Genomic DNA, 16,905 nt, shown 5'->3' with positions numbered 1-16,905 from the left:
ATTGTTTTCTCCTCTCTCCCCCGACATGAATAAACATTTTTAAAGCATTACATTCCCCAGTAAACAAACATCAGAAAAAACAGTGAAGAAACAAGTCACTTTAGAAAAATAGTCACCCAAAAAGTGGAACTAAATTCAAAGCCCATCCCCCCTCTAACAAGGTCCCTGCAAGACAAAGCAACCTTTAACCATCTGTACAGCCCATTATTTCACATAGAACTACTTAAATGTATACAATCCAGCACCACAAATCGCTGCCACAGTACTTCTCCAAGGCTTCAGTGTCTTTTAAGTCGCCTCCAGCTTCATTTCTTTAATAAAGGTCCAGACTTCGTCTGGCGTTTCAAATTAGAAGTCCCGTTCCTCATGTGTGACCCACAGACGGGCTGGGTACAGCATCCCGAACTTCACCCCCTTCTTAAAGAGGGTCGTTTTTGCCCGATTGAACCCAGCTCGCCTCTTGGCCAAATCCGCTCCCCAGTTCTCCCAGTTACTGCTCCGTTCTTTCTTGGCCCACCTCAAAATGTGTTCCTTGTCCATGAAACGGTGAAAACGTATCACAATGGCCCTCGGCAACTCGTTCGCTCTGGGCTTCCTCGCGAGGGCTGTGTGTGCTCTGTCCAATTCCAGGGGCCGAGGGAACACCCCAGCAACCAACAACTTCTCCAACATGTCCGTCACATAGGCCCTCGCATCCGATCCCTCACTGCCTTCAGGGAGTCCAACAATTCTGAGATTCTGCCTCCTGGACCTATTCTCCAGGTCCTCCAGCTTCTCCTGCATTCTTTTCTGGCGATCGTTCATCATTCCCACCTTGCTTTCCAGCACGGTTATATACTCCTCGTGCTCGGACAACTTTTGTTCCACCTCCTGGATCGCTCTCACTTAGGTTTCCTGATTCTGAACCGCTTGATCAATCGAACCTTAATCGGGTCCAGTGTGTCCTTCTTCAGCTTGACAAAGCAATCCTCGAAAAACTTCACCAGCTGCTCCTTCGACCACTATGCCATCTGTCTCCCCACGGCCCTGCTGCTCCGCTATGCTGTCCCGTGTTACCAGCTCTGCTTGCGTCGCCCTTATAGGACTTTGTCGTCTTACATGGCCACCTCTGGTCCAATTCTCCATACACCGGAAAGGGGGTTTCTCCTTACTGTCTCACTCTTCACCGATTTATCCCATAAAATCCAAAAAAAGGGGGAAAAAGATCCAAAAGTCCATTACAGGCGGGAGCTATCAAATGTGTGACCTACTTCTCATGGCCGCCACCGGAAGTCGACCAGGAATATTTCAAACAACAGGCTCGGCGCAGAGGAAAAGTGCTCTTAATTTGAGTTCATGATGGGACTAGATTAATCACAGGCAACGTTGATAAGTTGAGCCACAGGGAATTTCTCCCTTTTTGTTTGATGTGATGATGGCAAGGATATGGGATGGGGATGGGAAGCTATGCTGAGACAGCATGCGGGTATGAGAGTTGAGATCGCCACAATTCCCCCTTCTCAGTGGCTTGGCAGCTGTGATCACATATCTTGTTGAATATTCAATTTTTCAGAGGGCACTGCGAATGTTGAGATGCTCATGCCAGCCCGACCTTAGCAGTGCCTGACTCTCCCATTGCTGCTGTTGAGGCTCCAGGAGACACCGGCCCATGCCATCCTTAAAATGATTGCAAATGGAGAGGCAGCCAATTAATTTCTACAAAACTCCCTTTGATGCCCATCCCATGTCCACAAACTACAGGCCATTTAAAGCCCCATTGTCCATCTTTTCTCCTGCACAATATGTCATTATGTCATGTATTTCTCTGATTCCATCATCCTGTGAATTACTATATCATTGTCATTATTTCAAACTCAGCTCATGGCCTTGTCCCATCCAGTCTCCTCCAAACTGTTAGGAATGGGTTAAGAGACATTCCAATTACATATCAAATTGATGTTATGTATCCAACAATTGACACTGACATGTAAAGGGGTTGCAGGTAGCACTTGGGGTGGTGATAGAGTTTTGTATGGAGTGTACTCAAGGAAAAATGAACCCATTTGGGAAAGAAGCAGAACTCTTGAGTCTTTACTCAACAGCAGCCCTGAATTAACAGTCTCCACATGCAGCCTCCTGTACAATACTTGTTTGATCATCAATTTCACTTTGGTTCCTTTGTAGGCATCAGCAACAGGAGACAGTCTTTGCCCACACTAATCAAATTGAATCCCAGGAGCAGTACTGGTCAATCAGCATCTACAACCAGATCGACTACCTGGTCACGGAGAACGACAGATCTCTAAAGAAAATTCCACAAGCACAAACTAGAACCGTCCACTTACCAGTGCCGAAGCCCAGTCGAAGTCCACCCAGAAAATGATTGGTCAGTTTTTCATGGTCCCATACTGTCAGCTCAACACAAGCTTCCTTAAGATCTTCTGGTCTAAAGCCATCATACACAATGGTATGGTTATAAATAGGGTTGGTGTCCTTCTTCACAATCCGAGTCTTCTGGTAGCTCTTCTTGCTTGTGTCGGGAAGCACATAACTGAGGAGAGGATAATATAGATGGAAGTTAGAGTGGTCTTATTGGGGGGGGGGGGGGGGGGGGGGGGGGGGGTAGAGAGAGATTCCAGTCTTGGTTGAGGGGAAGGGGGCAATTGACACCCATTACTCCTGACTCCACCTTGGGTTAGTGATGTCCCAGGCGTTACATAGGAGTCACACGGCTTTCCCTTGCCTCTTGGAGGCCAGGTTTGCTTGTGGCCCAGGCGGGGGAGGGGAGGGGGTCTCGCACATTCACTCATGCCTGATCAAAAGCTTCGGCAACAGGAAGGGTGTGCGGATTGGGGAGGGTTGCTTACTGCTGAAACACACACTCAGACTTTGCCTCACCTCGCAGACCCCCCAGCTCAACCTTTATCCCACCTCTCATCTTTGGTCTGTGATCCCAGGGTAATCCTGGACCGCTGGTGGGTTCATTGCCACCACTCCCACAGCAGCATGAAAAACTGCTGACCTCTGATTGGTTGGCAGCTCACATGGGTGGGGGGGGGGGGGTCTTCCACCAACGGGAACCTTAATCCGGAGGAAGGCTTGACGGTGACCACCTGTGTGCCTTAAGAGCACTTGGCTCAGTCGGACCTCCCCGACAGACCTAATGGGGGTTCCTCGCCGGTTCTCCAAATAGTGGGCAAGATCCCTGTCAACCTGACAGACCCTCAGCTGGTGTCTGATTTATGAATGACAAAAGAATAGTTGAGACAATGAGAAGCAAATTCCCCTTTACCTCCAAATCTCTCTGTGGATTTGAAAATAGTCTATGAATTCTATGTAGGATATACATTAGAGAAAGCTATTAAAGTACCATTTCACAAATGAATCAACTCCAGATGATCGAAGCTGGGGCAAATCCCTGGCATTTTTCATCCAGATGTGTACCTCTCCAGTGGGCGGATCGCCAGCACCTTAATACATTACATAAAAACGCAAATTAATCCTTTCAAAACAAAATATATCTACTCTGTAAAACAGTGATGTAAATTAAAAATACTAGGTGGAATTGAAGAAATATATCAAGGTGTTTCTGTCATTTTGTGGTTGATCAGGACTAAATCCTCCTTGCTCCACTGCAAAAGGATTCTGAGCAAAAAGAATGTTCTCCAAGATCATAGTGCCATCACCATACAACCTGCTCTGTACAAGAAAGCAAAGTGGGCATGAGACCGGATGGCCCTCAGTCCTCTCGCCTACCAGAATGAACGGGAAAGGGGCAGGTCTGTATTAATTTCCAGTAAGTAGCAGTACAGCGATCAGAAGATTTTGAAACCTTCCATTACTGATTCTCCAGAAATATTTACCCTGCTCATTGCAAATCTAAACGAACTCAAGTGTGGTAGCCAGGTAAACTTTATAGTGACACCAGGGGGGGGGGGGGGGGGGGAAAGAGTCTCTGCGTCACTAATCACTCCAATCTAGTTATTTCACCTGGATGATAAATGTTAATTTGATTACACGTTACTCATGTAGTTTATCAGGAGTTAAGAAGTGGTGTTGACAGATGTCCCACTCTGGATGAACCAGATGCTGTAGCTCTAGAGAAAGATACTAGCAGCACAAGCAAGGAAAGAGGGCTAGTCTCCGCAGCAGAGGTCATCCTTGGTCAGGGCAGTCCCATTTTATTTATATCAAACAATAGCACAGACTTACAGATTATGGTTTTACATGTCTGTGCCCTCCACTTCCCATGGTGATATCTTGTCAATGAGATCAGAGATCACAAATGCTCAAACTCATTTTGAAAAGCTATTGGGTGGGATTTACCGGCTGTTCAGGCCGGCGGGAAATTCCGGTCCCACGCCGGTGCACAGGTTTCCTGGTGAGGAGGGGTGCAGTCAATGGGAAATCCCATTGACAATGGCGGGCTGGTAGATCCTGCTGGTGGGCTGCCTCCGCCGCCAAAAAACACTTGGTTAAATCCCGCCCATTGTTTTATTTATATGGGGAAAACGTAACTGGCGCAATAAATGCCCTTTTTGATTAATCCCAACACTTCATCTTCTCAGCATAGCTCCATACAAGTTTCCCCCATACACCACCTATTGATCCTATTTGCTTCAATGGGCTTTCCGGTTCACTTGCCCGAAGCAGCTAGTACCCATGGTGCAAATGTTCAGTCTAAGTTCACTATATCTTCACTATTTTTAAAGTATATCCTCTAGTTTCTGAGCCCTTTGCCTGGATTAACTGTCCAGACCATAAGATTTATGCTACTTTCCATGTCTGTTTCTTCCTCTCCCCTACCCCAAATCCTTGCCACCATTACAAGAACAACTTAATTTAATTAACCTATCCTTTTAAGATTTCATCCATAATAGCAATAATTAACATGATATCATTACGTTCTAGTGAAATTCATTTCTGAATTTTACCTCAACACTTGATTGTTCATCCCAGCATTCGATACAGAGGATTCTAATTTGGACAGAACAACAATTCAAGTCTTCTAGAATTCTACAAATTGTTATCTTCCATTCATCATTCCCCCATTGAATTGTGAATCCACTAGGCTAGAGGAACTGGTTCCACATGTGTACATGTGTATTCACTAACATGTATATACATACGAATTAGGAGCAGCATTCATTCCCTCAAGCCTGCTCCGCCGTTCAACAAGATCATAGCTGATTTAATTGTAACTTCAACCCTGCATTTCTGCCTAACCTCAATAACCTTTCACCCCCATGTCAATCAAGAATTAATCTAGCTCTGCCTTAAAAACATTCATATACTCTGCTTCCACTGCCTTTTGAGGAAGAGAGTTTCAGGGACTCATGATCCTCAGAGATAACGATTCTCCTCATCTCTGTTTTAAATGAGCGACCTTTTTTTTAACGTTCTAGATTCTCTGACAAGAGGAAACATCCTCTCCACGTCCATCCTGCCAACACACCTTGCTACGTTTTTGTAGTTGTTTCAATAAAATGAAAAAAGTGTCTTTATACAACGTTCTTTATCCAGCAGCTATCGTTTAGTAAGAGGGATTCCTGCTTACTAGTGAAATGGTAAAGTGTGGGGTGGGCAGTCTTTGTCCAACACTGTTGCATGTAAAGGAAACCTGGAGACATGATAAATCTTCCAGAAAATGGAGGTGAAAACTGACAGCTATCAGCATTTTGTACTGTACCTGTGTTGTAGGAAGTGCTGGAAGTGTAGGAAGTAGGAAGTGCTGGATTAAAAAAAGTAGCTAGATATTTGCATGTTGATGGACTGCTGTCACAGAATGCTAGCACAGTGGTTAGCACTGTTGCTTCACAGCGCCATGGTCCCAAGTTCGATTCCCAGTTTGGGTCACTGTCTGTGTGGAGTCTGCGCGTTCTCCCAATGGCTGCATGGTTTTCCTCTGGGTGACTCTGGTTTCCTCCCACAAGTCCCGAAAAACATGATTGTTAGGTGAATTGGACGTTCTGAATTCTCCCTCAGTGTACCCGAACAGGCGTTGGAGTGTGGCGACTAGGAGATTTTCACAGTAACTTCATTGCAGTGTAATGTAAGCCGAATTGTGACAGTTATTATTATTAAAACACAGGTTTAGGTTCTTGCAGCATTCAGCAAAGTGCACACAAGTGACCCAGCAGGAGACAAGAAGTTGAAAAAGAATATATCCAGTACCTTCTCTGGAATTTTTAAAGATCGCTGATAAATCTCAGCCATCATGGGAAGTGGCACCCAAACCGAGAATGGGGGACAATGTCACTGGAATTTATATGCTCTTTGCTGGACCATACTTTGAAGCATTATTGAAAGGTAGATTGATTTTTACCTAAAGTGCTTGGTGGTATATATTTGATGGCAAGGTTTATTTCCCCTCTGTGATCTATTCCAACGCCCACAGCAGGACACTGCAACAGAAAGTTTTTAAAAAAAGAATTGAAAGTTGCACAACAAGTGATCCATTCAGTCATAGTTTGCTTATTTGATAATCAATGGAAAAATGTCTATTCAGAATGAAAAACAGCATTGTCACTACAGAATTATTGATTGAATATTCCATTACTTTTCCTCTCCACTCAAACTATTCACTGGCCTGATATTTTGTTTTAGAAAAAGAAAGAGTCTATTGATAAGGGGCGGGATTCTCCCATTCGGCGGCAGAGTGTCCACACCGTCGGAAACGTCATTGCGTTTCACGATGGCGTGAACGGGCCACTGGGAGTACCAATTTTGGCCCCTACAGCAGGGCAGCACGGCACTGGAGCGGTTCACGTCACTCCAGCCTCCCATTCCAACGCATCATGGGAGATCAGGGGCCGGTGCGTAAGAAAATAGGCCCGGGGAGCGAGAGGCTGACCTGCCGATCGATGGGCCCTGATTGCGGGCCAGGCCCCATCGGAGGCACCCCCCGGGGTCGGAGCCCCCCTCACCCCTCCTGACCGTGCACGCAGAGTTCCCACTGGCTGCGACCAGGTGTGGATGGCGCCGGCAGGTCTCTGTCGGGGCAGAGAATCGGCTGCCCGGCTGCGCAGAGCGCCCGCGACTGGCGCCGATTCTCCACTCCGTGGAGAATCGCGTACCGGCGTGGCGCGTTTGCGGGTATTCTCCGGCCCGGCGCGGGGCTGGGAGAATCCCGCCAAGATATCACAACCAATCTCAATGGAGAATGTGCAAGATGTCCTTGACTTTGCCTTTTGAATAGTAATGAATGCAGTTCATTGCAACATTGAACTAAAAATCTATATATTAGATACCTTGCACAATCCCAAATATTTGCTTATTGTTGTCAAAGTTTACCATATGTTGGTTACCTCCCTTGCACCACACCCATTGCAAATTCCTACATCCACATTTTGAATTGAAAATATCTATGGCAATTTGCCACCCTAATGACACCCTGCTGCCAGTGGTGGTAGTATTGTACCCCATTTTGATGATTTCCAAAACCTCAAAGAGCGGAACTTTATTGCCATGTTACAGCAAGGGCGGGGCAGTAAAATGTGGCGACATGTTCGGAATCCATCAACTCCAGCGGGAAAGGAGGATGCTGCCGGCGAGAGGGGCCATATATTTCCACCCCAGGTGTACGGCAGAAAAACTCTTAGAGAGAATATTTTGTGTGTATAGTGCCCAGAGGTGATAGCCTGTGGCATTGCCCACCCCAGTGGGAACAACATAAGTCGGCAAACACGGCAGAAAGCTTTTTTTCCAAAGCTTTAATCAAACCTAATTATTCTTTTCTCAAAGACAGAACTTTCGCCATTTAATTGTAAGTAACTAAGAAATGAAAATCGCTTATTGTCACAACTAGGCTTCAAAATGAATTTACTGTGAAAAGCCCCTAGTCACCACATTCCGGCGCCTGTTCGGGGAGGCTGGTACGGGAATTGAACCGTGTTGCTGGCCTGCCTTGGTCTGCTTTCAAAGCCAGCAATTTAGCCCTGTGCTAAACCAGCCCCTGGTTTTAAGAAGGACAAAAGGTGAGAGCTTAAAATGGGACTAAATAGTGTACACCTATATCTTATTTAAATATCTTACCACTGCATACCCATGTTTAATTATCACTAGCCCTCGAATCCATCTTCACCCTCCAGTGCCACAGCAGATTGACTAGTCGTAATCATTTGTGCTGCCGTGCATATCATCCCAAGGCAGCTTTGAACCAATTTTTGGGCTAAATGCATTATTTTGTCTTCAGATGTAATCCAGCAGCTGGGTTACTGCCCAGGTGGTATAGTTGAAGATCTCTCTTTGGTTGCAATGTAGGACTTTAGCCAAGATATCTTATAGAACATTACTTAATTGTGCATCGCTAGGGTCAAAGGTGGTGCTTAAAGTTCTCTTTCATCTATTCACATTGCTCAAAACATTTAATTAATTCAATTGGTAGGGAATAAGAACACAATGGACCATGATTTGCTGGAGCAGTTGTCCAGTTTATGGTTAGATTTGCTCTTGCAAATTTAGCTTTGTAACTTCTTTTGCTTGGCAGGTTGTTAATAATCTCACAGCAAAGGAATTTTGAAAAGGTGGTAGGGGTCCTGCCGGCTGCAGTTCAACATCAATCTTGTCCCACACAATAAATGATCATCTCAATTTGCATTTATTCTTACAATCTACAATTCCACAACTCTTCATTCAGTCCTGGTCTGTACTCTGAAGAAAGCCAGCAAAGTGAATGGAATATCTGAAAGCCTCTTTTGGACTAGCCAGACTTCAGGGAAACAGAATTTTCCAAAATGGTAATGCCATCTAAAAGGCAATTTAACAAAGACAATGCTGATACAAGGTTAGAGCTGAAGAGATGAGGAGAAAAAGGGCGGGAATCTCCATTGGCTGACGCCAAAATTGTGAAAAGTGATTGGGCGGAGAATAGGTTCTGATGCTAAAATCACGGCGGGCGCCGATTTGACGCCAAATCGCAATTCTACGTCACCTCGACAGCGGCGTCAATGCGGTCCAGAACGCACGTACAGTAAACACCTTTTGCATGTCATTAGCGGTTCACCTGAACCACGCTTTTGCCTGAGCGACTTGTGGGCTCGATCCAGCTCGGGAGGGTATGTTATTCCTCCCTCCCCCACAAGGCTCGAGAGACTTCCGAATGAGACAACGATTCTTTGTTTGTCTGCTGCCTGATTTTGTACTTTTTGGGCATTCCTTTGACATGGGAGCCTCATCGAATCGAACTAATACAGTATACCTGATAGTTGAAATGGTAGGTTTTGCAATTTGTTTTTTCAAAATCTTTGCAATTTTGGCTGTAGGAATTGAACACCCACATCATTGCTACTCGTCATCCCAAAGAACTATTTTTCTAAATGGCTGTGGAGGGAATTTGCAGCACTTAATAATTTACTTACCCTCGATTTTAAAAGATACCAGTTGAGTTCTCGGTTACTCCAGTCCCAGCTGGCCAAGTCCACCTCCACCTCTCCAAGAAAACTATTCCGGCCCAGAGTGTCATTGTGCCAGACAGACAGATTGAGTTTTTGGATTAAGAGAACACTCTTCTCAATTTTATACTGTGGGAGGGGGGGGGGGAGAGAAAAAAAAGTAATTACTTCAATAGGGATAGTTGTATAAAGCGCCAATATTTTTCAAAGTCTTAGCTAATATGAATCCCCCAACCAATAATAGGAGAAAGCAAATTAATTGACTATTAATTTCATTGCTGTCCATAGAAACTCACCACCATTCTTTTCAAACAGGGACTACATTTCAAAAATAATCTACAAGCTGTGAACTGCTTCAGGACTACCCAGAGATATGAAATGTGCTATGCAAATATTTTTTTTAATAAATGTTTTTATTGGGTTTCTGAACAAGGTATAATTACCATTATGTACACAGAATAAGAAACATATATCTATATATATATACACATATTTAGAAGAGAAGGGCACACCCCAACATAGAATACAATAAAATATGAAATAGACTAACAGGTGGGGTATTGTGCACCAGCTCGACAGCGACAGCTCTGTGCATCCAGCAGAATTATTTGCATCACGTAATTACGCGACTGTTTGCGGGGGGGTGGGGTGGGGGGAAGGGGGGCAGGGATGGTGGGGACTGGGGGGGGGGGGGGGGGCAAATATACATTTAGGTGCTGGGGAGATAACCACAATGTGCGACACCTGGCCGGGTCGCGTGCCGCTGACGCCCGCCTCTCCCGGACGGCTCTCGCCGCCGTCCCCGCTCGCCTCCGCTTCTGCTGCTTCTCCCGTCCTCCATCCCCAACCTCCTCGTTCCCTGCTCCTGGAGATGTCATGCACATTTTGGCACCCCGTGCCTTCCTTCCGGCTCCTGTTTCCCTGCCCTCCGCCCCATCCCGCTGGTTCTCCTCTCCTGTCCCCCCTCAGGTTCAACTGTCTCCTCCCTCCCCCCACTGTGGTTCGCCTTTCTTTCCTCAGGTTTAGCCCCCCCCCCTCCCTCCCTCCCTCCCAGCCCCTCTCTCCCTTTCATGCCTTGGCTACCCTCCCCTGATTCTTGACTGTTCCCCTGATTCTTGGCTACCTGGCTATTCTTCCTCTTGTTCGTTGGCCACAAACAGGTCCCAGAACAGAGAGGAAGGCAGACAGGGGGTTTGGGTCTTCCGAATCTGATGTATTATGACTGGGCGCGAATGTGGAGAAGGTACGGAGCTGGGTCAGAGGGGTTGACTCCCAGTGGGTCAGAATGGAGGAGAGTTTGTGTAGGGAGTCGGGATTGAAGGCGCTAGCAACAGTACCGCTCCCGACAGTCCCAGTGAAATACTCAGGGAGTCCGGTAGCAATAGCTTTGTTGAGAATTTGGAGGCAGCTTCGGCAGCATTTCGGGTTGGGGGCAGGGTCAAGGGACATGCTGATTTGGGGGAACCATAGATTTGAGCCAGGTAAGTGGGGTGGAAATTTTCGGAGATGGGCAGAGAAAGGAATTAGGACACTAAAAGATTTGTTTCTTGGGGGTCGGTTTGCAGGATTGAAGGAGCTGGGAGCGAAGTATGGGCTGGAGCAGGGGGAAATATTTAGATACATTCAGGTTCGAGACTTTGCTAGAAAGGAGATACAGAGCTTCCCGGTAGAGCCGGCTTCCACATTGCTGGAGGAGGTGCTGACGACGGGGGGACTGGAGAAGGGGGTAGTGTTGGCGGTTTACGGGGCTATTTTGGAAGAGAAGGCAGCGCTGGAAGGGATCAAGGCAAAGTGGGAGGAAGAGGGTATGGAGGAGGGGTTCTGGAGTGAGGTGTGCCTGCGGGTGAACACCTCCACCTAGTGCGCGAGGTTAGGGCTGATACAGCTGAAGGTGGTATATAGAGAACACCTCACAAGGGCGAGGATGAACCAGGTCTTTGAGGGGGTAGAAGATGTGTGTGAACGTTGCGGGGGGGGGGGGGGGGGGGGGGGGGGGGGGACGCAAACTGCATTCATATGTTTTGATCCTGTCCAAAGCTGGAGGATTACTGGAAGGAGGTTTTTAGGGTAATCTCTAAAGTGGTGCAAGTGGAACTGGACCCGGGCCCTCGGGAGGCCATATTCGGGGTGTCGGACCAGCTGGGGTTGGAAATGCGTGTGGAGGCAGATGTTGTAGCATTCACTTCGTTGACCGTCCGAAGGCGGATCCTGTTGGGATGGAGATCAACCTCTCCACCCTGTGCCCTGGCGTATGGGGGGACCTGCTGGAATTCTTGACTCTTGAGAAGGTCAAATTTGAACTGAGGGAAAGGATGAAGAATTTGTGGGCATTATTCATTATGCACTTTCGAGAATTGGATTACATCGAACATTAGTGGTGGGGGGGGGGGGGGGTCGGGAGAGTTTGGGGGAGGGGCTCTTTAACATACGGGCTAATGTTTGGGGTTTGGTGGGAGGATGGGATTGTCGTTATTGATCTGGGGATTTACATTGCATTTGTTACTGATTATTGTTTATTGTTGGTGGGTGTAAATTTGGGAGAAAAAAAGGTTAAAAAGGAGAATAAAAATATTTATTTTAAAAAATCAGTGCCTGATATTGAATTAGCACTGCTGCCTCACAGAGCCAGAGACCCGGGATCAGTTCCGGACTTGGGTGTGTGTGTGGCTTTCTCCCCTTGTCTGCGTGGGTTTCCTCCGGGTGCTCCGGTTTCCTCCCACAGTCCAAAGATGCGCAGGTTCGGTGGATTGGCCATGCTAAATTGCTCCTTAATGTGCAAAGGTTAGGTGGGGTTACGGTGATAGGGCAGGGGAGTGGACATGGTTACGTTACTCTTTCAGAGGGTCAGTATAGTCTTGATGGGCCAAATGGCCCTCTTCTGCACTGTAGGGGTTCTATGAATTCCATTGACTGTAAGGCAGTTAGTTGATTAGATTCTGCCCTTTTTGCCATGGCCCAAGACAAATTTCTATCCCTAAACCTCGATTGAGATGAAGATATGCAACCCTGCAACTCACCTGATCCCATCCTAAAAGTTCTTTCAAAGGCATCTGGCAATTTCCTGTATAATTACCATAATCTTTTGTAGTGTGCAGCCACTAAGATCCGTCAGTGCACAAGAGGTGCACAGCATGTGCTGCACTCAACCTGAAAATGCTTGAGGCACAAGCTGCTTCACTCTTCAGAACGGTTAATACAGACACATTATTCATGAGGATCCCAAGCTGGTAAATTGACCTATCGGTCACTTCAGACTCCGAAACACCAAACTGTTGGATGATTCTTGCAAAGAAGCTTTTCAGGTGGATCTCAGCTACAGCCACAAAACTTCCCATTTTGATCAACTGTGTTTCAGGAAATCAGCTTCCATGGAAGGATGGTCAAGACTGAGATTGCTCAATCATAAATACTTGTTTTCACTACTGCCCAAGACAACTTTGCACCTCATTGCCTTTAGCTTCCAGAATTTAGAGTAGCACATAGCTACAGAAAGCCACAATCCCCTCAGGAGAAGAGCAATCTGCAAGAAATGTTAATATTTACACCGCAATAGACAGAAAAAAGGAAATTTGGAGAAAGATTTGTCTCAGGGGCATAGGTTGTGCTAGCTTGGGGCTTCTCAGATGGGAGGAAATTGATGAGAGAAAGAGAGAGAGAGCAAGGAGTGAGTTAAAGGGAGATTTACAAAAAATAACTCTTCACATTCAAATTTAAGTGATGTCCATATTATGTCGGCAAATATGGGAGGCAATTTGCACACCTAATCCTGCAAACAGTAAAGGGGGAGATTAATGAATCAAAAAAAGAAAGCATGTGACTCAGAATTCTTTGGTCTTTTCAAGTTGGTCTTTTGAGATCTATAAAATTCCCCTAAATAGGCAGGCTTAGTTTAATGTTTTATTGACAAGCCGGCTGCAGCTTAGACAATGCATGATCTCCCAGTTACTGTACTTCATTGCGAACATAGGTTATGAAAATGAAAATGAAAATCGCTTATTGTCACAAGTAGGCTTCAAATGAAGTTACTGTGAAAAGCCACATTCCGGCGCCTGTTCGGGGAGGCTGTTACGGGAATTGAACCGTGCTGCTGGCTTGCTTGATCTGCTTTCAAAGCCAGCAATTTAGCCCTGTGCTAAACAGCCCCTAGAGGGGAAAGATCGGCCTTGGACGTCACCTACGTACCCTCTGGAACCCTACCAAAATCCAGTTGATGAACATAATCATCTTCACCTTGAAGGACGAACAATAAGAGGTTATGTGCTTACATCCTGGACTGAGAAAGTGAACTGCAACTAAAGTTAACTGCAAACATAATACTGTTACAGATTGGTAAACTAATGGCCATCATCGCCAACTGATATGGTTTTGGCATTTTGTTCTGGCAAGGCTGGTTTATCACAAGCGAACCTCCAAAATGTGGTTTCTAATTATTTAATGTTTGAGCATTCAAAGTTATCTACAGTACTTAAATCAATGTAAGAGTGCAAATACCACCATCTTACCTTCAATATTTCATTGTAAAGTGGATTCAAATTTCTCCTCTTGACAGAGGTCTTCCTCTTGCCCATACGTGCCTTGTCTGGAAGCAAGTAGGTCTTAACATATCTGCAATTCCCCAAAACAATGCATTAAAACTGTTTGATCCATAATACAACATGGCCTTTAAGACTTGACACAATGACGAAACAAGCTTTTTCAGCCCTTCTCCCCCCACGTTAATGGTATTCGATAGCACAAATGATCCAGAAAAGACTAGGAAGGCGTTTTTGCCAAGGACAAGTGCTCTAAGTGAGGTGAGAGTAAGAAATGCTGCTGTGCTACGGAAGGGGGGGGGGGGGGGGGGGGGGGGGGGGGGGGGGGGGGGGGGGGGGGGGTGAATAAAGACATCAGGATGTTCTCATTGATGATTATTCAGTGATTCTTGTAAGTATATGGACATGTCCCAGGGATAGGATACCAGTAGCTTCTGCAAAGTTGAAAATCCCATGAAAAGCACATGAAAGATACCACCCCAGTAACTTATTTTACTTGCATTGATATCATGGATGGGATTCTCCGAAATCCCGGCCAAGTGTTAACACCGGCGTCAAAACCGGCATGAGCGACGCCAGCGTCAACTGGGCCTCCAGGCCTAGTCATTCTCCCCATCCTCAGGGGCTAGCACGGCGATGGAGTGCTGTGCGCTGCTCCGGCGCTGAAAGCCGGCCCTACACGGCCGGCGCGGGTCCACGAATGCACGCACGGCCGTCTCCGCGCCGCCTCCCGCCGGGGAACATGGCGTAGCCCTACAGGGGCCCGACGTGGCGGAACATAGGCCCCCCTGTAATGAGCGTGCCCACCAATTGGTTGCCCCCAATCACGGGCTTGGCCACCGTGGAGGTCCCCCCCCCCCCCCCCCACCCCCCCCCCCCCCCCCGGAGTCAGGTCCCCCCTTCCCCGTCCCCAATCAGGACAGCCCCCGGAGCCAGAACGCCGAGGTCCCGCAGGGTAGGACCATACACGAACGAAGCCCTCGGGACTCGGCAGGCACTCGGCCCGTCGTGTGCGGAGAATCGCTGCGGGGCTGCTTTTAACAGCCCCCGACCAGTGCCGCTGTGACCGTGCCGGCGTAATTGGCGCCGATTCACCAGTCACTCGAGAATCTGCGGCCTGGCGTCAGAGCAGTGTGGCGGGATTCTCGCCCCCCCCCCCCCCCCCCCCCCCCCCCCCCCCCCCCCCCCCCCCCGGGCCCGGCGATTCTCCAACACGGTTAGCTTCCAAAAACAAAAAAGCAAGAAAATTATAATCTACTTACGCATCAGTTCGACCTTTCTTCTCATCAACTACTGCCAGATCCTTACACTGACTCACATAAATCTGGAACTCTTTATTCTTCTCACTGTAGTCCAAAGCAAACTGAACTGACCCCTGGGCGTCAATGCTTCCGAAATCGCCACTGTAGACACTCATGATACTTCCACTCACCTGAAGGTGATATTAACAGACAATTATTTCTAATTAATCCATCATAACACCAGACAGATTAACAAATACATCTGCACAGGGTGCAAGAAATGCTTATATTCTTCATTGTTAATTTTGGTATTGTAGTATAGTTATTAGATGAAACTGCAAAATTATTCAAATAAAGGGGCAGCATGGTGGTGCAGCGGTTAGCACTGCTGCCTCACTGTGCCGAGGTTCCGGGTTTGATCCTGGCCCTGGGTCACTGTCTATGTGGAGTTTGCACACTCTGCCCCTGTCTTACACCTACAACCCAGAACGATGTGCAGGGTGGGTGAACTGACCACACTAAATTGTCCTTAATTGGAAAAAAAGAACTGGGTACTCTACAAACCTTTAGCTAAAAACGTCAAGAGTATTATTTCGTGTCTAACAATTTTTAGCCAATTCTTACTGTTTGTTTTTACCAAAGAACGGACATCACTATTGTTTTGAGATCACTAGAAACAAAAAGAAAAGACTTGGGATGCATGTTCTAGCTTCTTCCCGTCGCCATACATGCCAACCGAGAAAACAAACGTTGGCAGGCTACAAAAAAAAGGATGATAATTCAGGAGCGGGGTGGAAACCCAAGAATAAATAGTCACATAAATGTGCCATTAGCAAGAGGTAACTTTCTTTCGCTGGTACCTCAAGAAAAATAGCAAACACACAGCAACCTAAATGGGGAAATCCTAGCATCTGTAAGAAGAGACAAATGAATAAATCTATAAATAATAGATTTATTAAATCTAATAAATGATTTATTAGAGCAGACAAAAATTATAGTCTTTTAATGGGGTCTTTTTTAAAACTTATATAGTGCAAAGCAGACTGGTAATAGAACAGTAGAAGAAAATTCTACAGTCAGGATAAAGACACCAACCAGCAACCTGCCGATGTGGCAAAAAAAAACACAAACAATGCCAACTGAATGCCCACGTAGCGGTAAAAGACACCTGCGAGACTCTCGGTAACATTTTTCAGTCTAACATGGCTTTCAGGGACCTAAAGATGGGGACATAACAACAGCGCTAACAACAAGAGAAGAGATTAGGAGAAAAGCCATACAGAGGCGAGGGTAGAAAATATTCACTTTGCTTGGGTGAACACCTGTAACTTGTTTAATGTAAAAGTCGGGGCCAAACAATGTTCAAATGTTAATAATGCCTTGCCTACGTGATCTACAATGTATAAATGTCACAGGATTTCTCAGTTGGGGAGAATCAGCTCCAGAGACCCTTCTCTGTGCTCTCCCAACACCGTGGCTATTAAATGATTATTCTGTACCCGAGTCTCCTCACATTATTTCGGATAATAGTTTTGCACTGCAAAATGCTGGTTGCACTTCAGAGGGCAGAGGGAGAGGGTTGTCAGGGGAAGAGAGGCATATCTAAGGGGCATACTTAAGAGAAAGATTTCAAAACTTTTTGAAAGAAAATATTATTGAGAAACTTCAAGAAATTCAAGATACCTTCCTTCCACTTCTAAATACGGAGGCCATTAAGCTCTAGATGTTAGGTGCACATGAAGAGAAAGAACAGGATTGGTC

The 16,905-nt window shown here is 46.4% G+C and overlaps 1 protein-coding gene across 6 annotated transcripts in view; it reads right to left on the bottom strand.

The window, feature by feature from the left end:
* Positions 1 to 16,905, bottom strand: part of LOC119951904 (synaptotagmin-like protein 2) — a 133,768-nt gene that overhangs the window by 4,889 nt on the left and 111,974 nt on the right. For all 6 annotated transcript variants that reach the window (XM_038775287.1, XM_038775292.1, XM_038775289.1 and 3 more), the window contains 6 exons: positions 15,166 to 15,335; positions 13,874 to 13,976; positions 9,339 to 9,500; positions 6,305 to 6,383; positions 3,350 to 3,449; positions 2,325 to 2,530 (listed from right to left, as the gene is read on the bottom strand). In XM_038775287.1, the coding sequence (XP_038631215.1) occupies positions 2,325 to 2,530; positions 3,350 to 3,449; positions 6,305 to 6,383; positions 9,339 to 9,500; positions 13,874 to 13,976; positions 15,166 to 15,335 (820 nt within the window). The remainder of the gene's footprint in view (positions 1 to 2,324; positions 2,531 to 3,349; positions 3,450 to 6,304; positions 6,384 to 9,338; positions 9,501 to 13,873; positions 13,977 to 15,165; positions 15,336 to 16,905) is intronic.

The sequence above is a fragment of the Scyliorhinus canicula genome, chromosome 17 (assembly GCF_902713615.1).
Source record: "Scyliorhinus canicula chromosome 17, sScyCan1.1, whole genome shotgun sequence".
Classification (NCBI taxonomy): Eukaryota; Metazoa; Chordata; class Chondrichthyes; order Carcharhiniformes; family Scyliorhinidae; genus Scyliorhinus; species Scyliorhinus canicula.
The sequence above is the reverse complement of the archived record's forward strand: the minus strand, read 5'-3'. Positions and strand labels throughout refer to the sequence as shown.